The 24,711-nt window shown below is 41.6% G+C and overlaps 1 protein-coding gene across 1 annotated transcript; it reads right to left on the reverse strand.

Moving 5' to 3' along the window:
* Nucleotides 1–805: 805 nt before the first annotated feature.
* On the reverse strand, nucleotides 806–23,311 carry mst1rb (macrophage stimulating 1 receptor b). The gene is given in 30 exon segments (XM_030729566.1): nucleotides 806–3,087; nucleotides 4,331–4,467; nucleotides 4,624–4,789; nucleotides 4,894–5,003; nucleotides 5,137–5,318; nucleotides 5,498–5,578; nucleotides 5,660–5,875; nucleotides 5,997–6,086; nucleotides 6,258–6,411; nucleotides 8,223–8,369; nucleotides 8,467–8,685; nucleotides 8,815–8,914; nucleotides 9,104–9,283; nucleotides 12,807–12,943; nucleotides 13,038–13,173; nucleotides 13,506–13,666; nucleotides 13,771–13,941; nucleotides 14,938–15,060; nucleotides 15,185–15,361; nucleotides 17,993–18,004; nucleotides 22,120–22,205; nucleotides 22,208–22,751; nucleotides 22,753–22,848; nucleotides 22,850–22,912; nucleotides 22,914–22,943; nucleotides 22,945–23,015; nucleotides 23,018–23,073; nucleotides 23,075–23,165; nucleotides 23,168–23,218; nucleotides 23,221–23,311. Coding segments are annotated over 30 exon segments (4,110 nt in total). The 3' UTR covers nucleotides 806–2,855.
* Nucleotides 23,312–24,711: the final 1,400 nt, after the last annotated feature.

The raw sequence follows: 24,711 nt of genomic DNA on the forward strand, positions 1-24,711 counted from the left end.
CACAGACACACACACACACACACACATTTTGACAACATAAGCTGGGCTCAGTCGCTCCATCTATATCAAAGGCCCCACCATGCGGGGATTGACTTTTGTTCTTGGCAGCATGAAAAAAAAGGGAAACTTTATGATGTCCATTTCCCTCTGGTTTTATTCGGCTCTGGTTCTGCTGTGGGGAAACTGTGCTTGTTGTGTGTGTCACCTGCTTCCAGCCCAGGGAGTGGCTACTGTGTGTGTTGGTGAGACATTTGTTTGTTTTGTTTTGGGTTTTTTTCTGGAGATTGACAGATGTCTGTGTTGGCTGTTTCTTCAGCTCATTTAATTGAAATTGCAGTCATTTGCTCCTGCCAAATGTTTGTAGGAAGAACAAGTGGAAGAAGAAGTGAAGAGGAAAATATTTTTGATCTGTTGGAGCTGCTCTGTTGTCAGGTTTTAAAATTTTATGTGGCATCTAGAGGGCTTATTGCTTGATTTTGCTGAGAATGGGGGGTGGGGTGGGGGGTCAGTCATGTTGCTACACTGCTTCAAGTAATTAAACCACCAGAAATATCTGGATCTATGCTACAGGGAAGAAATAAATCAGTGGCAACGAGTACTTCTAAAAGAATACTGACCTCTAGTGGAGACTTGAAACAAATGACACTGAGGAACACAGAGGAACAGTACAGTAAGAAATAAAAAAGAAAAAATAACTGATTGAGTGGCAGCTTGCACAAACATTTACTCATATTCCACAGCATGAGAAGACAGCTATAAACAAATAAATATTTAATTACACTATCTCATACACATTGAGCTGGAAAGAAAAGCAATGGGGTGATGTCAGATTTCCTTCAAAGAATTGTGGTTGATGTTTAGACTTTATTGGTTTGATACAAAATAAGCAGAGGAATCGTTATACAGCAAAAGAATTAAAAAGCAAATATGGGAATGTCTTACTATTAATATGGATATGGGCTACACTGCTGTGGGTTGTTCTAGTGTGTTGTTCCCTAATAGGAGTTACGGGAGGAAAAAATGTGATGACATTCAACGAGTGACAGCTAATTACCCTTTTAGCCCTAAACTGTGTTTTGTTTTGTTTTGTTTTGTTTAAAGAATCCTTAGCTTGGAAACACTTTGACTAAACTGACCAAACTGTTTTATGTAACTGGTAGCTAGCTAGCTAATATGAAGGCTGACTTAACGAGCCTGTGTAGTATATTAGCTTCTAACAGATGTACAGGAATGGTAAAAAGAAAGTACACCCTCTGTTAATTCAAAGGTTTTTATGCATCAGGACACTACAAAAATTACCTAGTCCTTAGCAGGTCTTAAAATTAGATAAATACAACCTCAGATAAACAAGAACAGATGACATAATACAAGGCGTCATCATTTATTTAACACAAACTAAGCCAAAATGCAGAAGCAGTGTGTGAAAAACTAAGTACACCACATGATTCAGTAGCTTCTAGTACCACCTTTATCAGCAATAACTTGAAGTAATCATTTTCTGTATGACTTTATCAGTCTCTCTGAATTAGAGCGGAGACTGTGAACAAAGTCTTCCCATCCAACATCAGTCTCTGACCTCACAAATGTGCTTCTGGAAGAATGGTCAAAAATTCCCATAAACACTCCTAAAACTTATGCAAAGCCTTCCCAGAAGAGCTGAAGCTGTTACAGCTGCAAAGGGTGGGCTGACATCAAATTAAACCCTATGGATTAAGAATGGAACCTCATTTAATTCACATGTGTGTGAAGGCAGACGAGCAAATCCTTTTGCCAATACAGTGTATTATCTGTTATCATTGAAAAAATAAAATACTAAATATCTAAAACCTAACTGTAAGATGACTCATTTATAAGGTCTGAAATTTACTGATAATATGACAGAGTGCTTCATCAGTTGGATCCATCTATGGAGGCCAGGGTCTAAGAGCCTTGTTCAGTCCTTTATATTAGATATATAGGACTGGATATTTCTATTTCAGATATTCTATATCTGAAAGCTTTGCAGAGAATTATTACAGGAATTCAACCAACGCAGAGGCTACAAAGACAATCCTCTACAATCCTCTAACAAACTAACAGCACGCTCCCTGTAAGCAGCAGCCAGTGCTTCCCATATGTCGAATGATGAGTGGTTGAAAAGTTGGCTTCAACTGGAAGGAAGAAGCAAAAGAAAACAAACAAAAAAACACTAGAAATTAAAGAAACTCAGGCAATAAGGCTGAGAGAAGGCTGCAGAAGACATTTCCTTCTCCACTGTTAATCTGGTCTCTTCCATTAAAGCTAAAGCATTAACAACACGAACGTGAATAAGAATAGCCTATATTACAGGTTGTTCCAAATATCTTTGCACCCATGTGGTGGCACACAGCAACAAAATATGCATCTGCAAAGCTCTGTGCAGCACCAATGCAGAACTAATGCAGTACTAGCCCCGTAATCCACTGTCAGAAATAAGCACTTCAGTTCCCCTCTCATCAATGCCTCCCTCTCCAAAAAGCACATTTTCTTCTTCAGCACCCAGCATCTGTGAGCCGTAGTGCCTGTACAATCGTAGGTGTAATTTAAGGTACTTTTTTACACACCTAATGCACTATAATGAAGAATATTTGACTATTTTTTTTCCACACTCTTTGGCTCACAGACCTTGGTCTCACCCAAATGTGAGGTCCGCCATTGGACCTTCTTACTTGTTCCAAATACTCATCCCACTCCAATGAGAAAGAGTATTTCTGCTTCACATCCACTGAGGTAAAAGACCCTGGTTGACGAGGCAGGAGTTTGTTTGTTTTTTGTTTTTTGTGCGCTCGCTATTAGCACCAGCAACAGTTTAAAGCAGAGAGAGGAGGAGAGGTGGATCAGGAAGACAGTGAGCCTGAGTCTTCAACATCTGTGGAGTCATACTCATCGGCGGATTCTGTCAGGGCGGGATAGGGACGAGGCTGGTCCAGGTTGACGTAGGTGACATTCAGACTGATGTAGTGTTCTCCTTCCAGGCCTGAAAGTATGGTGGAGACAGCTGACACCAGCGTAGCAAAGCTGGGTCTCAACTCTGGATCAGGGTCCCAGCACTGGAGCATAATGCTATACCTGGAAAAATACAGGCACAATTACAAAATGTACAAAGTCACTGACATTTTAATGTAAATTATACCTGATTCTGAAAATTTCAGATTTGATAGGCAGCTCACAGTCTAAGTTTCCAGACCTGAAGGATAATAAGTCTTAAAAACACTTACACACTGTGTGTTTACTGACTGTGGCTGATTAATCCTCTCCTGAGGACTACATGGCATGCAGGAACAGTGCTGATTGACAAGCGTCTCAAACACGTGTTTTGTTGAACCAGAGTGTGTGCGTGGGGTGTACAGGGCCGTGAAGCACAATAGTTGGAGAAGCTGACAAAAATTTGTATTCACTTTCTTGCTGAGAGTTGGATAATTAGACTGATAGCTCTCTTGTGTCTGAACACTAAACAAGTATCTGTAGCCAGCAGCTCATTAGCAGAAAGACTAGAGAGAGTGAAACGGCTCGCCTGGCTGTGTACAGCTGTAAGAGAATCCAGCACCTCTGAAGCTCACATGGGCAATCAGATGAGACCCCAAGAGGTTCATGGTACTGGTTGACAATAAAGATTTGGAAATAATCTGTGTAAAGTGACAATGGCACATCCATTAATGACATATGTTAGATCTGAGTCAAGCTAAGTTGCTGCTGGCTCTAGCTTCACATACTGAAGGGCAGGAAAAGAAAATGAATATTTTTCAAAATGTCAAATTCCTCTAATTTACTCTGATCTTGGTGGTGTGGGTGACATTTTTCCATGAGCCCTTAATTAATGTTGAATGTGTTGTCAGGCCTCAGTGGACAAGGTGCATGAATGGTTACTCTTTAAGTTGCTGAGCAAGAAATCCCCACCCAAGGGATTTATCATTAAATGGCAAAAGGACGGTCACACCGGTGTGTGTTTCTTCTTCAGTTGTGCTTTAATATAAATGTGAGTGTGAAAGGGATACACATTAACTCCAAATCAGCGTTGCACAACCATGTCAAAAGACAAAGTACTGGAGAACTAACAGGTTTCACACCATTTGAACATCTTGTCATTACTATCTGGACTTTGAGCCAGGATTTTTCTTCCTCTTTTGCCTTGCAGCTGTTAATCTGTACCAGCATTACTCAAGCATTAGTAGTCATAGTAAAGCCATTCTTAATTCAGTCAAGTTAAACAAAGGATCCACGCCAACTTAACAACAACAATGTCTTTTCCAGTAACTTTTAAGAGTGCATCAAAAAATATTGGCAATAAAGTGCTTTCATTCCTGCTACTTACAAAAGGTCAGGGCAGTACTGGGGCTGAGGAAGCCTCCTGCCCTTCAGTAAGTAATGTGTTATGTCATACGGGTCCACCTCTGGGTAGGGGCTTGCTCCCCTGGTCAGCATCTCCCACATCAGAACACCAAAGGACCACTGTTTCAGTAGAGGCAAAAAATTATACATCAAGTACCGTCAAATATCATTTAAATACCACTTTTGAACACAAACCGTGTCATGGAATCAAATAAAATCAATTTCAAATGCAACTTTATGAATTTATTATACTGCAGTAAATCTTCATATGCGCACCACGTCTGACTTGGAGGTAAACTTTTGTGTTTGCAGACTCTCAATGGCCATCCACTTGACAGGCAGTTTAGCCTTCCTGTGGTCCTGAACGCTGTAATATTCCTTATCAAAAACATCTCTGGCCATGCCAAAGTCGGCCACCTTCACTGTGTACAGCTCATCCAGCCTGGAGAAAGGAAAAGCCAACTGAAACACTCTAAATCAAATCCTTTAAGTCTAATAGAGACTGTGAAAATTTTGCAAAATTCTCTGCATGTCTTGGTGACTCACATGCAGTTGCGTGCTGCGAGATCTCTGTGCACAAACTTCTTTTGAGCCAAATACTCCATGCCCTTGGCAACTTGCAGCCCAAAGCCTATCAGATCCTTTACAGTGGGGTTCTAAACAAACTCCATGAACACACAGGAAGAAACACAGCAAAACAAACAGAAATGAAAGTCTGTTAGGTATTTAGCAGATAGTTGTCTATAAATGAGGTGATGAATTTCCACTCTTTTAATATAGCTGTCACACCCTCTTCTCGCAGCGTATAAAGTGCCGCAGGTCCCCGTGTTTCATGTATGGGAGCACCACTAGAGGGAGCCCTTCCTGTGGCAGGAGGATGCCCAACAGAGAGAGCACATTGCTGTGGTGGAAGCCCTTCATTATGATACCTTCCTTCAGAAACTGCTCCACCTCTTCAACATCCGTTATCCCTGATGACACACGCGTGTAAAAGTTATTTTCTAATGGACTCTGAGAAGACAGTGAAATTAGAGAGAGCCTCTTTTGAAAGGTACTCATAGAATATCACTGTTAGCACTGTCAGCAGAGAGAGTCACATTTTTTTCCTAAAACATATAAATCAGCACTCAAGGAGGAGACATTACTCAACTATTCAAAGACTTAACAGCACAGTGGATTTCTCTGTTGTTGGAGTCGGTGAAGTAGCCGTGATAGACAGTTCCAAAATGGCCTGCAATGAAAATAAAAGACAGAATAACAGAGAGCCTACAAAACCATAACAAGTTTTTTGTTTCAGATAAAGATTTCCTACCCTTTCCTATGATCTGATGTTTCTGGACAACAAGCATCTCAGCAGGAATAAGAACATCCTTCACCTCTTCCAGCAGCTCCAGCCTAAAACTGGTAATAGGGATCTTTTCTGGAGGAAGGAGGGGAGTGAGGGTAGGATCTATGTGACCTCCAGCATAAGCCAGGCTTGGGAATCCTACTGGTCCCACCAAGGGAGCGGGAGGACTTAGTGATACTACTAGTAAAGGTTCACAGAGAGAGAGAGAGCATTATTAAGGTTAGGAAGGCGTCTTCGTCACCAGGAAATTGACAACAAAACATTAGGATGAAGAATATTATATATGTGCTTAGCTAGACACCTCTTCTGTAGTCTCCAGCAGGCGACATCTCCACATTATTTGCACAACTGCGGTTAGTGTTGTGGGTCAAATACGACTCTCCCGTGGAGGCTGAAAAACATATCACGATACATCTTAATCATTAATCCTAAAGGAGGAACACATTTACATCCTATACAAATGCAAATGTTCTATTTGAAAGACTTTTATCTTCACACTGACATTCAGTAGCAGTTATTTAACCATGACTCATCAAGGCCCACGTGTGAGAGCAGTGCTCACCTTTCTTCTTCTTCCTTAAGTGTTTCATGACAACAAAGGCCAGCACCGCTCCAGCCACCAGAGCTGCCAGGATCCCCAGAACAATCCCCACCATGTAATGGTTGCTGACCCTCACCACTGTGCCAACATTGTGAACCTGCCCGTTGATTGAGATCTAGATAACAAAGGCCACCACACACAGTGAAGCTTTAGTATTTTTGTAGACCTGTCTTATCACAGCAGATCAGTTTTTCTTGCAGTCTTCTAAATGGAAAACCAAACACACACACACGTTTCTGTCACATATGCTCTGATTCGTGTTAGTGAGTTAAAATCTGTACGCTAAATTTTTATTTTGTGGAAGATGGTTCAATGCTTTAACAAATACCAGCTTGAGTTTAATGTGTTGATGTTTGGAGCCTATCCCAGCTGTTATAGGAGGTGAGGCAGGGTAGACCATGGACAGGTCACCAGTCTGTCGCAGGGCTAACACAGAGAGAGGCACAACCATGCACACGCACATTCACACCTGCGGGCAATTTAGAATGACCAATTAACCTAATCCCACTAACTGCATGTCTTTGGACAGTGGGAGGAAACCGGAGTACACGGAGAAAACCCACGCAGACACGGGATGCAAACGTCACACAGAAAGGCCCGGGCCCAGGTGGATTTGAACCCAGGACCTTCTTGCCTCACAGCAAGAAGGTCACCATGCCACCCTGCTGCCCTAGTTTTATAATTAAATGGTTGAATGAATATGCAAAGTCTACAGCTCCTTTTGCAATGTTCTGCTGGCTTACTTGTGGTTCCTCGGATACTTAAGAGTAGAATGGGAGGCAGAACCTTCAGCTTTCAGGCCCCTCTTCTGTGGAACCAGCTCCTAGCTTGGATTCGGGAGACAGACACCCTCTCTATTTTTTACATGAGGCTTAAAACTTTCCTTTATGATAAAGCTTATAGTTAGGGCTGGATCAGGTGACCCTGAACCATCCCTTAGTTATGCTGCTATAGGCCTAGGCTGCTGGGGGACTGCTAGTTTCTTTTCATTCACCTTATTTCCTCTGTTTATACTTCACTCTGTATTTAATCATTAATTATTATTAATCTCTGGCTCTCTTCCACAGCATGTCTTTTGTCCTGTCTCAGCCCCAACCAGTCACAGCAGATGACTGCCCCCTCCCTGAGCCTGGTTCTGCTGGAGGTTTCTTCCTGTTAAAAGGGAGTTTTTTCTTCCCACTGTTGCCAAGTGCTTGGTCATTTTAAATTTTGGGTTTTCTCTGTATTATTGTAGGGTCTTTACCCACAATACAAAGTACCTTGAGGTGACTGTTTGTTGTGATTTGGTGCTATATAAATAAAATAACTGAATTGAATTGAAAAACACATTAAAATGTGAAAACTTGTATTTGAAAATCTTGCCTGTCATAAGAGCTATTTGGCTCACTTTCTTCTGCTGTCAATGGCACACATGTACATTAAATGCTACTATAAAGCATAAAGAAACAGATTTCACATGCAGAGAGATTAGGACCACTTTACACAAGAACACATACAGAGCCATAGCCTACTGACAGAAATAGAAATAATATATTAGTAAGATATGGTCAGCATCTTACTAATTTAGTAAGCCTAAAAGCGGGATAGCCTATGGCAAACTATTAAATTCAACAAGTTGGCAATCATGAAATATCTTCTCATTATTCCAATTATTCCATGTTGTTTAGTTTTGTAATTTCTTTCACTGGAATGTGAAAAAGCTGTACAAAAACATCTTTTCTTAAGAAATGGGTCAAAACCCATAGTTAAATGGCCACAATGGTGGCAGCAGCAATGGTATCGCCACACATATAAAAATATGCCGATGTATTTATCAAACAGTTATTTGTCTAGCCTATCTCAAGGCTAAATAGCAGATAATATATGCTAACCTGGGACCCCAAGCTCTATACTGAATCACGGCGGCTTAGTCGGTTTATAACAAACCTTCACTGGGAGTCCCTCACTAGGAATGGTCATGTTTTTGGGGATCCTGCAGGTTATCTCATTATCCAGGACTTTAGCATCACAATCAACACCTGCCACCGTCATAATAATGGTCATGCAAGAGCTCACCAGGTTCAGCTTTTGGTGCTATGAACAGAATCAAGATATGAGGTATTTAACATTTTCAATAAATTCCAAACATCTACACTGATTGACTTAAAATAGAAATAACACCACAGCTTACATGTAGCGACACCTCATCAAACCCAGGGTACAAACTTAGCACGTGTCCTTCCGTTTCAAAAGGTATCGGCTCGCCATAGGGGTGATAGGAGAATTCTTTGTTCCATAACCTCAGTGCTCCATCCATATCAAAAGATAGCAATCCTTCCTCGGTCTCATCCCTGGGGAAAACAGGGGTGATGCATTCCATCCGTGTGGGCAAGGACTTGCCGAGGCACTCCTGAAACAAAACAGTCTAATAATACTTAAATGCTTGCTCTACACAGTAAAATATGAGCATATCACCCAGACAGGAAACAGAGAAATTCTAGAACACATATATCTATAATGATCAATGAGGACACTGTACCCTTGTCACAGGTTTCAAGTGGCTCTCGTTGGGTTTAAAGCGGATGATGGTTCGGTAAACAGAATCCAGGTTCTCCCCTTCAATCACTATCTTTGAACCTCTACAGTTCGAGGACAAAAAGACAGATAGTAAAATTTCTTTTTTAGATGAATCTGCCACATCAGAAAGACGAGAAAGAAACAAAAGTGTAGAGCAATTGCAAAACGTTCTTATCGTGCCCTTTGTTTTTTTCCAAATCAAAGCCCGTACACACAGCAGCTGTTTTTGTCCTGAGGTCTCCACGGCCTACCTGTCAAAGCTGCAGTCAGGCCGGACGGCTGTAATCTTCGGGTTTTCCTTGTAGTAAAACACCTTTGTTGTGATAACAGGAGACTTGTCGATGAACACGCTCAGAGGAACGTCCCTCACCTCTGAGATGCTCTGAGACAAACAGATTATGGAGGACATGTTGCCTTTAAGTACTGCGATCCTGCAAAGGGAAAAAGCAATGTGTGAATGATGTGTCACAACAGATAAACAAAAGGCTCTATGCTCAAAAATGCATTTAAAGTAAATGAAGTATAAAATAGTTCAGTCATGAGCAGGGGTGAAAGTACCGTATTTTGCGGACCATAAGGCGCACCGCAGTATAAGGCGCAATATCAATGAAGGGGTCAATTTTCATACATAAGGCGCACTGCCGACTTTTGAGAAAATTTAAGGATTTTACGTGCGCCTTATAGTCCGAAAAATACGGCAGTTTTAAATTCTTGCCGGTACTATGATAAAAACACAATATATATATATATATATATATATATATATATATATATATATATATATATATATAAATAAAGGCAGGACTTTCTCCCTTATATGGATAAGGCAGAAAGTAGAATCACTTGACAATGTGAAAAATATTTTTGTTGTTAAGGAACTGAGATGTTTGCTCACGCTGTACACTTAACACTATTGATGACACCTCTATGTATTCTGGCTCTGTCCAACAATACAAAACTTCTGGAAAGTAAATAACCACCAAACATTCTCAAACCCCAATCCCCTTGGCAACCACCGTGTTTTGTAGGTGAATGCGCTCTCGTGGAGCGTAAATGAAATCTCTGGTCATAAGCAGTGTTTTTGAACTGTGCTGTGTTGTTGAAATTGAGCAGAATAACATGAAACACAATAGATTAGATTAGATTAGATTAGATTAGATTAGATTAGATTAGATTAGATTAAACTTTATCAATCCCTTTGGGAGGGTTCCATCAGGGAAATTAAAGTTCCAGTAGTGCTTTTTACATTATAGTCACACAAGCAGAGATATAGTTGGAAATATTGTCAGTCGGAAATATACAAGAATATACAGTCAGAAATATACAGTCAGGAATATACAAGCAAAGAATAAATAGATAAATAATAAGCAACGATACAACAAGACAAAGAAGATATAATATGTCAGACAGGTGAGGTAATAATTGCACATATGGTCAGGCTCAGGCTGCCCCCCCCACTGTCCTCCTGTTGCCCCTCCTCCCCCCCCAAAGAGGAGTTATACAGTCTGATGGCGTGAGGGACAAAGGGGTTTTTCAGTCTGTTGGCCCTACACTTGGGAAGCAGCAGTCTGTCACTGAACAAACTCCACTGGTTGCTGATGACCGTGTGCAGAGGGTGACTGGTATAATCCATAATGCCCAGTAGTTTGTCCATAGTCCTCTTCTCTGCCACCATCACCAGAGAGTCCAGCTTCATGCCGACTACAGAGCCGGCCCAACTGATCAGTTTGTCCAGCCTGGATGTGTCCTTCCTGGTTGTGATGCCCCCCCAGCACACCAAAGTGTAAAACAGGACACTCGCTATAACAGTCTGATAAAACATCTCCAGGAGTTTCCTCCAGATGTTAAAAGAACGCAGCCTCCTCAGGAAGTACAACATGCTCTGTCCCTTCCTGTACAGATGTTCTGTGTTGCTTGTCCAGTCCAGCTTCCTGTCCAGCCACAGTCCAAGGTACTTGTAGGCATCTACAGTCTCTACCTCAACTCCCTCAATTTGAACTGGTCGTGACCTTGGTCTGGACTTTCTGAAGTCAATGACCAGCTCCTTGGTCTTTGAGGTGTTGAGCTGCAGGTGGTTCCTGTGGCACCAGACAGCAAAATCCCTCACTAGGCTCCTATACTCCTCCTCTCTGTCATCCCTGATACACCCCACAATGGCTGTGTCATCAGCAAACTTCTGGATGTGACACAGCTCAGAGTTGTAGCAGAAGTCTGCAATGTACAGGGTGAAGAGAAGAGCACCATCCCCTGGGGTGCTCCGGTGTTGCTGATCACAGTGTCAGACATGGTGTCCTTCAGCCTGACATACTGCAGCCTGTCGGTGAGGTAGCTGGAGATCCAATTGACCAGGGAGGGTTCTACTCTCATCCTGGTTAGTTTATCCTGAAGTATAAGGGGCTGGATGGTGTTAAAGGCACTAGAGAAATCCAGGAAGTGGATCCTCAACATGTCATTTCCCTTATCAAGGTGACAGTGTGCTCGATGTAGTAGGTAGAGGATGGCGTCCTCAACATGGACGCCTGCCTGGTATGCAAACTGCTGCCGGTCCTGGGCGTGTTGCACCTGGGGTCTGAGGAGGCTGAGGAAGAGCCGCTCCAACGTCATTCATTAGATATGAGGTGAGTGCCACTGGTCAGAAGTCATTCAGCTTGCTCAGCCGGTCCTTCTTCGGGACTGGTATGATGCAGGATGTCTTCCAGAGGGTGGGCACTCTCCCCAGTCGCAGACTGAGGTTGAAGATGCGTTGGAGTGGGTCACCCAGTTCAGCAGCGCAGGTCTTCAGCAGTCGGGGGCACACATTGTCTGGGCCCGCTGCTTTCCTAGGATGAAGCTTCCTCAGCTGACCCCTGACCTGGTCTGCAGTAATGCTTGGTGGCACCTGTGTTGTAATGGGGGAGGAGGAGTCGGAGGGGGAGGGCAGGGGTGCTGTGCTGTCTGGAGGGAGGTGTTTTGAGGGAATTAGGAGAGGTGGCTGCAGTGAGGAGGAGTGTGGGATGGATACGGGCTGATTGAACTGATTAAAAAAGTTGTTCAGTTCATTTGCCCTCTCAAATGCCCCCCCCCCCCCCCACAGCTCTAGTCTTTGTTTTGTGGCCTGTGATGGTTTAAGTTAATCTCTCTTTGTTTTTAATTGAGAGAGTTTGTAAAAAGCAGACCGACATTGAACGTTTTAACCTGTTAACCAGCCGAACCAAAATCACCTGAAAAAACTACGCCCTCTGGTTGTTGTTGGCTCTGGAAAACCCATGTATGTAGGGCATTTTATATGGAAGGCTAGACCCTCCCTTTTTGATTGACACCTCATTCGGCCAATCACATTAAGAAATGGGTTTTCCAGAGCCAATAATAACCAGGGGCATCACATAGCTTTTCTGTTGAGTTTGGTGCAGCAAGTTACATGATTGGCTGAATGAGAGGTCAATCAAAATAGGAGGGTCTAGCCTGTCATGTACAATGCACTACATCCGTCTCGCTTATGGGACGGGGCTGTCTGTTGATGAAAGCCTCGATCTCTAAGGGGAGAGAAGCTAGAGAACTGAGGCTCCAGCACAGCACGAGCAGTTCAAGAATAATTTGAAATGAGAAAAAAAAGCAATTTATTAACTGGTTAAGTCGTGTTTTAGACTGCTTATTGCTAACGGATCTATTCTGACCCAAAGTGCAGCCGTGACCGGTTCTGAATGATGACTTTACAGCAGACAGCTGCACGAACTCTTGCCGGTACTGTGTACCGGCGCAGAATCTTTTAGTGGTACGCAGTTCCGGACCGTACCGGCTTACTTTCACCCCTGGTCACGAGTCAGTTTTCTAACTCTGAGCCAATACCTTCCCAAACAGGAATTTTCACATTTTCTTAACCTCTGGAAAGCAGGAAAACTTTACAAAGCTGTAAGGTAAACACTTGAAAAACTGAGTAAGTGTGGTATAAACAGGTAAAGATTTGTATTCCCACACCTCTTTATAGGGCAGAGAACATCATTAAGAGTGACTTTCCTGGTCTTTCCAGCATCCAGGTGAGGCCCAGTCACGGTGATAAGTGTTCCCCCATCACGAGGGCCGTAGTTGGGCTGGATTTCTGTGATGTTGGGAACCTGAAGAGGACAGTTTATTTTGATATTACGGTAAAAATAAATCCCTCTTCATAGACAGGGGGCAAATGAATTGCATGATATTAACAAAGATTACCACAAATGTAAACCCTGGCATTTCTGCCTTTCCATCAATAGAGTAGCGTCCCTCCACTTTGCCCTCATATACTTCCACTGTAATGTTGACAGGTTTGGACAGCTCAGTAGCCCCAGAGCGAATCTTACACACTAAGCTGAGAGTCAGAAGCAAACACTTGTGTTAGCATGTCCTGCATAACTACTGACAATTTAATTTCATAGTGGATTTAAACTGTTTAACTACAACAAAAGAAAAAATGCAATTGCTTGACTTTTGACTTTCCTTTGCTGTTTGCAAAGACTGTTATAGACTGTTATGTTTTTGGTAATTAGCAAATATTATTATAAAGAGGACAGATCACGGTGCAGCAAAAACATACTTTCTTTTTACAGCATAAGAAAAACATACTGATGGATTTACTCATAATAAGTATAGCACACACACATTTTTTCCTGGAACCACAGCAAGCCCTGCAAAGTTACTTACTGCGTGTTGTTGCTTTTGGCTGGAATCACAGTGCAGGAACTCTGTCCTAGTCGGACCTGGTGGGTTCTGGAGGTGATAGCAGGTCTTAAAGGTGACTGGAACTCCCATCCGCACAATGTCAGCTCTGTCTGACCATCAGGGGGAGCAGTCCGTGGAAAGAACTGCATCAGTAAAAGAGGATGTATAGTACACCGTTGAAAATTAATGCTGTCATTACTTGCAAATGTCTGATATAGGTATCATGGATAATCCGAATAAATCTCACCCCAGAAATACCAGGTGGGCAGGACTCATTCCTCCAACGACTGTAGCACTCGCTCTCCCACGAGCAAACTCCAGAGCACCAGCCACAGCCCATGAACTTTGGGGCCGTCAAGCACATGGCACAAGTCAGGAAGTGTTGACAGCCTGGCCCTCTTTGGGGCACTTGGATCATCTAAAATAGAGTAATAACTGTGTTCATCCTACAAACTTATTGTTAGGGGAAAAAAAAAATAATTTCCTTTTTCAGAACTGAGGAAAAAGTATCTTTCAATGTAACTTTTTTGTGACCACTACAGAGGACATAAGGTCTCAAGAGGATATGCATATAATTAACCCTATGAGGAGCAGCATGGAAACTGTTCTTTGCACCCCATTTCCCATGACAATACTTATTCTTTGATGTTTACCCCAGATTGTGTTTCACAACCAAAAATGTATTTCTCACATTAAACATGAAACATATTGTGTGTGGCATCTTTGTCATTGTTACTAATTTTACTGTGACAAGTAAAATGCCTGTATTATAGCTTTTTTCTTGTATTTAGACACCTAAATTGATCGTACAGCTTATAACATGTTAGCAGGACATATACAAAAATCTTTGCATGCAGGATTTCAATAAGGAAGACATGATAATGTAAATTATACAGTTAGGTTTCCATATGATGATGTTTGATCTTCACTTTTTACACTGGGACTTTTTATATGACTTGTTTCATAAAACTGCTATAGATGCAAGAAAAACAAATATGAGACCCATTTGAATTCTGATGAAATTTGTTCATTTTATTTGCTACTTAATAACTGATCCCTTTCATGCAGAGAGACACGTAACCTGACATTTGCTCTCAGTCAGCAACAGTGTGTTTAACAGGTCACCTGGACAGCTCCTAGTGCTGAAATGACACTTAACCAGAGACATTAAAAGATTATAAACATGTTCAGAAGAGCTTCATTTTTTAAAGTTGTAGTTCTGCTGTCACACAGGAGTGCCACGTGACCAATTTGATTTAATGTCAGGCTCTAATATCCATCCTGCCCCAAACTACAGTCGTTTAAAGTTCATCAAGGTGGCAATAATATCCACTGAGCCACTGCACGTTTACAAAATTTGCCCTGAAGGATTGGTATACTCTCATTTTACACTGTAAAGGGACTGCAGCTGTACCTTGTCTCCAACCACAAAGAGAAGATACTCTGAAGAATACACAGCAGCAGTGGAGGAGACCCTCTGGTTTTCTACCAAAGAGTAATTGGCAAAGATGACAGGGCTGGATCTTGTCAATACAAGCTGTCATCACAAAATAAAGGATTGAGGATCAGTAGGGGATCAAAGTAAGTAAAGACAAATACTAAAGATTATAAATAAAGTAAGCACTTGCACTACATTGTGAACTGTGTGAATTGTGCTATACCTGAAGCAGACGTCCAGTCGAGGTACCAATGTGGGCAACGGTCTTGTTCTCTATAGTTGTGACCAGGAGAGATGTGAGCAGAACATTTGTCATCTTCCTGTTGAACAGGTCCACTCTGTAGTAGGGCTTTGACACCATGGTAGGATGGTCTCTGCATGTGGCATTGTTCTCCATGCTCTAGTACAAAGGTTATGGACAGTGCAGTAAACAGAAAACAGGAAACGGTGAGAGAAAAAGCACCACAAGTGCAAGTTGAGCTAAGTTAGTAATATTACACATTTTTCTAGCTGGGTCAACAGCAGGGTATCAACAGGTTGCTCATCCTTTATATACTATACTGAAGAAAGGAGAGTAAAGAGTATGAGGTCCTGCAGTGCTATGATGTCAATGTATTTCAGACTTAAAGTTAAAAAAATTGTTGATATCTCATATCTCATTCAACAACAAATCAGTAGTCATGTAGGTTTAATTGTAGAAATACTTTAATAAGTATACCCTGAGTCACATTTTTTTAAGTCAAATTTATTCCCAGGGAAAGGCTTAATTTAAAGATCCACCATGAAACAAGTCCATCTTTATGACAACTGAGCAAACTCAGTCTGATCTGCTGTATGCTGTGTGATAAATGTTGGAGCTTCAGAATAAGTTAGTAAGTGGGATTTGAGTTTGTAAAAAATAGCTACACTATCAATCATATATAAAGGCTTTTTGATGTAAGCAAGAACATATCCCACTACAATAATAATGAGATTTATTACAGAACTTCCACTGAGCAGTCCAACCACGTGGGGGCTCAGAGTTTGTTTTACATGCCTTGAGCAGTTCCATATTATCAGATAATAAGATTAAATCTTTGAAAAATTTAAAGCTGTTGTGAGACAGACTGAGCTGTTTTCTTGTGAGACAAGTTGCACTGGTCACCAGGATGACAAAGAGAAACAAAGTACCTGAAGCACACCAGAAGCACAAGGTGAATCCATTATGATAACTTGATTATTTCATAATCTAAGGGGCCGTGATAGATGTTTATGCCCTGCATTGCTGACAGGTCACTGTTTGATTTAACAGAGTATTCCAGTAAAGACTTACAACACCAAGCCAAGACATAAAGCTAAAGAAATTATACTTCACAGGTTCCTTGGTGTATTAAAAAAAATAAAGAAAAAACTAATAAGAGTTCTGCAAAATAGGCAAGCTCTAAATACATATTGGATGTCATTTTTCCATAAATAACATAAATTGAATATTCATGTTAAATACTTTGTTGAGAATCCTTGAACACATGAAGTCTGGAACCCATGGATCTCACAAAGAGTGTCTGTGACATTTTGCCATATCTTTACTGCAGCTGTCTCTAGGTGTTTGTCCCTGGGGTCTTCTACTGTTAATTTTTTTCTTCATCAAGTAAAGCATATCCCCAATCAAGTTGCATCCAGCTGATTCATTTGGCCATTTCAAAATATCAAACTTCCTGACCTTCAAAATCTCCTTGGCTTGCTGTTGAAGTATGTTTCTAGTCAATGGCATACACATCACATTGTATGACTTTTCTTCCACCATGCTCATGAGCTGTTCTGCACCTGCTCTCTATTTTAGTTTCATCTGGCAGTCCTAAGGCCTATTTCACTTGCATTAAAATGTATTTTGACCACATGTTATGAGTCCACAGAAAAAGCTTTCAAATTCCAATCCCACCCTTAAGTGAATCGTCCAGTTACATTTTCATCCATGCTAATAGGGAACAGTGCATAAAATGGCAGGAATTTCTCAATGGTTAATCCAATATATTTGTTAAACTGCTCAAATTACAGTTGAGAGTTTGCACTTTAAGACCATATTAGTCATATAACTGTATCTTAATTATGTTTTGATACACAGACATCTAACCAAAAAAAGGCAGTCTAAAACTATGTGGACTGTATGTGACCTTAGAGCTTAACAAAAGAAAAAAAACAGCACCGCTATTGACTGAAGTCATCAAGTCATCCCAGAGGAGCATGAAACACTGTTAATAAATTGCTTTGCTAAACCCTCAATTTCCATTTCAGCTACTTTAAATACTAATATTAAATACAAATCTCAAATGAATTATTTGAAAAAGAACAAGTGGGAACCAGAGTATCATCATTTTATCGTATGGCAGTCTAAGACAATTTATCATGACAGAAATAGCTAAATAATTCAATGAGGTAGTAAGAAGCAAAAAAGCATGGTATGTTTCAAGCCCAGATGATGTTTTGGCAGCAATTTTTGATATGTTTAAATCTGCTGAGAAATAGAAGAGCCAAGATTTCAGTCTGTTGGACAGTCCTGCCATCATATTACTCAACATTCGGACCAGCAGCCAAAAGCAACACAACGGAAGATCCCTTACAAGAATAGTTCACTAGTCCAAGCGGAAATCATTCTTCCGAAAGCAGAGGAAGGAACGACATACTTCAAGTTCTGCCAAACTTTATGAAATCACTTTTTCCTGAAATGCCATTAACTGGTGAGCCAGCAGCTGAAATCATATTAATTATACAACTTCCCAGTATCATAGCTATAACAGTAATAGTAATCAGTCCTGGGAATTCTAATAGTTTCTCAAACTGGAATTTACTTAAAGTACCTCCAGTATCAGATGTCTTAACATAACTCCCGCCACTTCCCAAACCTCACCCCAAAAGAGAAAACTGAATAATTTAACATAAAAAAATGAGAAATATGCATGGGATCTGGAAATAAATGGGCATTTTCCCGTGAGAAACGAACACTAACATATTCCAGGACCTTTAAAATTAGGCATCTCAATGCACACACATGGGCCTGAAAAGGGCACTAACTAATTCACCTCAATTAGCCTATACAAAAAAGAAAAGAAATAAACTGACAACAACCCCCATTCCCAGCTGGCCTCCATCCAGTTGTCATTCCACCAGTTCCTTCTGAATAATGATAAGTATGTAGTAAGCCTTTTTTCATATCTATTAGGTATCCAAAAAGTAATTTGCATCCCTGTTTCATTTTGATTTATTAGTGACTGCATATTGTTTGCTGTTGCAAAAGGTTCTGCTTGCGTTCCTCGGGATTCCACTGGGATGGAAAATACTGCTTCACAAAAAAATCCCAAAAGATTTCCGTTTCATTGGTGTGTCATCTAGAGGAGCTGATACATGATGAATAAATTACTTCTGGTTAAAGACAAAATAAACTGTTTTCAACTGAACGACCATAAAAATTTAGACAGTAATTTAAACTCAACACTTTTTACAAATCAAATACTTTACAAATACTATACATGGGGAATATTAAAATCATGCTCATTTCTGCCAGCTAAATATTAAAGTGGGACCACAAGAGAGTTAGCAGGCGGTGTGTGAAAAAACTACACTGGCTAAAAAAGCCTCCATATTATAGGAACCAGGACATACTGACGATAAGTGGACTACTGGAACAAGAATACTGCATAAATGGACATAAAATGAGAATCTCGAACTGTGGGAATGGTACTACACATGTAACCCCAGTGAAAGGGGCTACACAAAGAGGATGTGGGACCTATGGATTCTTCAACACTCAACATCCAGACTGACATTGAAACAACATCCAACACTGGCAAGAAGCAACTTATATCGCAACTGCTATCACAACTACAGATTGACAAGGTACAACACAAATGCTATGGCAAGGGGAGCTGGGACGTCAGGTCAGGAAGGAAAATCTCACCTTCCCCCGACTCCAAGATTGAGTACCAAGTCCCAACAACAGCTGGTACAATGAATGGAAGAGCAGCTGACCTGAAAGAGAAGATTGTGGCTAAGCTGGAAAACTGGACCCTTATGTCCACTTACCAAGATTGCCTGAAGTACCCTCTAAAAGTTTACTAGAAGATGTGAATGCAGCACTATGGACAATCCCTACTGCGACCATCACTGAAACCAACCAGTCTATCTATACCTGGCAGCAATGATTCTTGAAATGCTTGGCTATAAGATGAACAGCTACAAGGAACAGTACCCTCGATGGAAAAAAAAAAGAGTAGAGGCTAAGGTCAAGGCAGCACAAAGGGAAGTTGTACAGCTATCAGAGCTGCAGAAAGGTGTAATGAAAAAAGGGGTGCCTAAGAAGTACAAAAAGCTGTCCATACCTGAGGTCTTAGAAACTGCCAAGCAAAGACTCAGCTTTGGCTAACCGCTTGAAGAAGTATACCAGAGAGATAGAAACCAAGAGAATAAACCAGATGTTCTTCATTGAAACATCCAAGGTATACTCTCAGTGGCAGGGGAACAATATACAGCACCCCCACCTATGCTGGAAATGCAGCAATAGTGGAAGAGCATATGGGAGAAGGATGCAACACACAACAACGATGCTCATTGGCTAGTAGATCTAAGAGCAGACAACAGCAACTTCGGTGAACAGGTCCGGTACCCATCACAGTAGAAGACATCCAAGAAAGAGTCTCACATATGAAGAGTTGAACAGCACCAGGCCCTGATATGATTCACACCTACTGGCTAATATGCTAACTGCACTCCATGAGCGCTGGCAGCACAAAGGAACCAGCTGCTAATGGATAAGACACACAGAAATGGCTGACTGAAAGCCAGACACGTACTGATCCCCAAGGATCCCCAGAAGAGACCAGTCCCATCCAACTACCAGCCAGTTGCCTCAGTACAACATGGAAGCTCCAGTCAAGCATCATAGTTCGATACATGAGCGTGGCCCAGAAAGGAATTTGCAGGAGCACCAGAGGAGCAAAATGACAGAGCAAGACTGTAAGGCCAGACTTACCAACCTGTGCACTGCCTGGATTTATCACAGGAAAGCCTATGACTCAATACTGCATGCATGGATCCTGAAATGCCTAAAACTATACAAGATCAACAGGACCCTAAGAGCCTTCATCAAGAACTCAATGGGAATGTGGAGAACAACACTAGAGTCTAATTTCAAGCCAATTACACAAGTCACCATCAAGTTTAGGATTTACCAAAGAAATGCGCTGTCCCCACTGCTGTTCTTCACAGGCTTGAACCACCTCAGCCAGATCATTAACAAGACTGACTACGGATAAACAAGATTTTTTTAGATACTTGCAGCTTCGCAATTATATTTGGAAAAAATAAATGGTACCCTTGGAGATTTTTCAATTACTAAAATTTTCATTAATGCATATAACTCTGGAAATAACAAAGCTCTGACCAATGCCTGATCAATCTTAAAAGGGACTCAATAAACTATATAAAACAAAAATGGGAAAAAGAAATGAATATTGTGGTTTCAGAGGATATGTGGACAAGCATTTAGAGAACGCAGTTTATATCAACTAACTCCAACAGCTGGCGGGACTTCAGTAGGAAGACCATCATCTGCTTCTTCATAACACTGAAACAAAGTCTAAATTCAGTGCTACATCTGCATCCTGCTGTAGAAACTGTGGGGAAGTCAAGGCAGATCATGGACACATATTCTGGACATGCCCATCTATACAACCCTTCTGGATAGAAGTAAAGAAAATAATCTCAAAAACATTGGGCTTTAACATCAACTACTCACTCACACTCTTTGTCTTGGGATATCTTCCGGATGATCTTACTACAGACAATGCTTATCTTCTGAAGATCCTTCTAGTATCTGCTAAAAAGGCCATAACAAAATGCTGGCTTTGCAAAGACCCTCCCACCATGAGCCTGTTTATATCCATAGTGGAAAACATTGAGCTGATGGAATGCATGACTTTTAATCTACGATTACAGGGGGAACTGGGTAAGAGACGTTGGAAGAAATGTCAGGGCCTTATACACAGTGACAGTGCACAAAACCAACATAGAATGGATGTAAAGCCGTTGACACTCTCAAACCTATGTGTACCTGATTTAAATCATCCCCGGACCTCATAATGTTATTGTTGATGTATATTGTTCAAAATGTTATAAATAAAAAGTAAAAAAAAAGAAAAAAGACTGGCTACGGATACTGACTCCAGAATGGAAAAAACATCAGCCACCTCCTGTACATGGATGGCATCAAGCTGTATGCCAGGATATCAATTCACTGATCCACACCACTAGGATCTACAGCAGTGACATTAGAATGTCATTCAGACTGGAGAAATGTAGTCAGATGGTAATAAAGAGAGAACTGAGGGGATTGCACTACCAGAAGGCAACACTGCAGACACTGAGGATAGCTAAAAGTACCTTAGAATCCCACAGGCAAATGATAACAATGAAAAGGCTGCTAGAAAAGCTGATGCTGCCAGGTACCTGCAGAGAGTAAAGCAAGTCCTTAAGAGTCACCTGAATGGGAAGAACAAGATCTAGGCAATCAACAGATTGCCTAGCAGATACCCTGCTGGGATAATAAGCTGGCCAAAGGAGGAAATACATCAGGAAGACTGCCACACGTGTTCAGGCAGCAGAAATCCGAGAATGAAGTGGAGCACGAACAAGAAACATCATGGAAGGACAAGCCTCTGCACACCATGTACCACCGGCAGACAGAAGAGTGGCTGATTTAGAAAAATTTAGAAAAACAAAGGTGCACAGGAGCACTAATTAATGGCAGCACAGGAACAAGCTCTGAGCACAAGATTGATAGAGTCTACCACACAAGGCAAGACCTGCATCAGTGTGCAAGATGCCCCTGTGTTGTGCGTGTGTGTGTGTGAGACCAATTCCAGCTATGTCTCACATATGAGCCCCCCCCACCCCAAAAAAAAGACACATTTGCTTCTTTACAAGTTAGACAAGATATGAAGTGATTATGTTTTCACAGCTTTTGGTAAAACATATCCAATCCATAACCATATTTTTGTCCCAAAGCATTGCATCCAAAGCACGCCTAAAACTGCTATTGTTTGAAGAAATTAAACTGAGCATCTTTTAGTATATGACGCATCATTTCCTAGCGGTGCATTGTGAACTAATGAGCTCACCTCATGTGACAACTCTACAAGGTTGGAAATGACAGAGCCCTCTGGAGAGCTGCTCAGGTCCAGACTCACAACAGTCATCCACCCCATCAGCAATTGCTTGTTCACATTGTCCATGGGGAAGGCGCACAGGGCAGAGTCATGCTCCGTGACTCCGCTGTCATCAGTAACAGCAAAAACCCCATAAAGGATCTCATCCTCCTCCTCTGCCCCTAACTCCTCTGCCAGCTCCCTCCCAGCCCTGCCAAAATGGGCTGCCTGGACCACATTGTACACAATATCCTTATAAGGTTCACTGGCTACGTTCCTCCTTCTGCGTTTTGGTTCAAAGCGACACTCCAAGATCAACTCGCGATACCTCTTCATTTCCCATTCATTCCTCGGGAGACGTCCAAGACGAGTTTGAAATGGTGATGAGTCCTGATCTGGGCTCTCTCTCTGGACTGAAAGGAAGTACACAAACTCCTGAGTGAAGAAGCTGTAGACATATTCAATATGGTATGTCCTCCGCAGGCTGGGAAGGACAGTCAGACCACGCACATCACTGAAGAAACCATCTTCTGTAGCAAGTGGTCGGCGAACTGATAAAGACTTCCTACCGTAACGCTGAGTGACACTGTCATTAACAGTGGCAGCAACAAAAAAAATAAACAGTCTGACCCTCCTCTACCATTGTGACTTTTGTTCCAAGAGGGCTAGCCAGACAGTCAGGACAGTAAGCAGCAGAGTTTGAATCCTTTCGAGAACAAACACTTTGAAAGCGAGGGTGGCTCTCCATTTGGGGTTCAGTGGTGGAAATAGCATACGACCATACTGAGAACTTCCACAAGAATATATAATACATAAATAGTGTATCCAACAGCAAGACCTGAGTGTTTGTGTCCTCTGGAAAGTTGTAATTTTTGTCATCTCACATAAATTGCATATGTGACACTCTGGGCTTCCCACGGGCCCAGTACGGAGCTCCACACTTCTCCAGGCTTCTATTGACAGCTTCAATCACATTCTTAGAACCCACATACACTTCCTGGTAAAATGAGTTGTTGACTATATTCTGGATGGACCCCCGGCCTGGAGAAGGGCATTGTGGTAGACCACAGAGAAGTTTACAAGGTTGGGGCCAGTGAAGGACAGTTGGCCAGGGCAAAGGCCAGCAGAGTCTGGAACCACACGCATGCCCCCCACGGTCTGGTCCAGAGTACCATCTCCAGTCCGGGGTTCCAGGGGGCCGAAGGCACAGACGATGTGTGGTTACCTCCAGGTCTGCTGCTGGGTCAAAACCATCCTTAAACCACCCAGTGATTCCTGATATAAAAAAAAAAACAGAGTATAATAAGTCATTACAGCATTTATAAATCATTGAGCTGTCTCAAGTATGAATGATGCTTCATTTTAGATATGTGCTTGCTTGAGAATTAATGTAAAGATCTTAGTTTCACGATATAGGTGAGCTGGGAGAGCTTCACATAAAGACATAAAAGTGGAGCGGTAAAGTCAGCTGGCTTGGCTACTTTCTCCTAAGCTAAGATAGCTAACTGTCTTTCTACCACCAGCATTATGCTGAATGGACATGTAGAAGAGTTATATAAATCTAGCTCAGGCCAAGAAACCCAGTGAGCATGTTTTTCCAAAATGCCATAGGTATAACTAACAGTCTCCTTACTAGATTAATTCAAGGCTTTTGAATGCATCACACTTTCTTCTTATCTAAAATTCCTTTAGAGGGAAAGGACCACCTTTTGAACAAATAAGGGACCATTATCCCTCACCTATGAAGAGGTACTGCAGTGCCTATTCTTGATAACAGCTGACAGAATGGTTGAAGTTTTTTTTGTCTGAAACCTGTTGACTCAAACTGCTGCAAGATGATAAACAGCGGCCTGTTGCTTCATGTTGTCATGATAAATGATGCTTCCTATGGGGTTTGCAACTAATGAAAGTGAAAATCAATATTACAGTACATAATTATGTTTTGCACCGAATCCTAAAGATCTGCGGTAACAAACATCAATCATCTTGTCTGAGCCCTGATGATAAAAGGACGTGTGGTCATAAAGATAAAGCTTTCTGTGGACTCACCACAAACACTGAAAAGAAGTGTTTCATCAGACACGGAGTTGTGGTGGTGTATTCAACAATTTTTGTTACTGGAACTTCCTGCATAGGCCATTCGTATCTGTCTTGTCATGTTTATTCTGGTTAATCACAGGCAAACTCTCCAACGAGTCATGTTCTTCCATGCAGGAAAATCCGTGGCACTAAGCCGAGATAATAACATTTACTCAACTTGAACCTACCAATTTAGCAAAACACCAATTTTTCCATTGCTCATCCAGCTCAAGGGCTACACAACTGCAGGAAATCATGTTTCAGACTCAAGCTCTGTCTTCATCGTGAGCATATGTAGGTAGTGGATCATTAACTAGACACACAGTATGGCTGTTTTCAAGAAACCTGGCCTCTCTATTTTGCATTCCTGTCACAATCCACTACGTGCCTGACAGAGGGAAAAGATGACCATGGACTGATGGCTGTAAGACATCATGTACCCTTTAAAACTCCCAGGTGAGGGCAAAACTGCTCTTCGGCTCGTGTCAGAGAATTG

This window comes from Archocentrus centrarchus, chromosome 5 (assembly GCF_007364275.1).
Source record: "Archocentrus centrarchus isolate MPI-CPG fArcCen1 chromosome 5, fArcCen1, whole genome shotgun sequence".
Classification (NCBI taxonomy): Eukaryota; Metazoa; Chordata; class Actinopteri; order Cichliformes; family Cichlidae; genus Archocentrus; species Archocentrus centrarchus.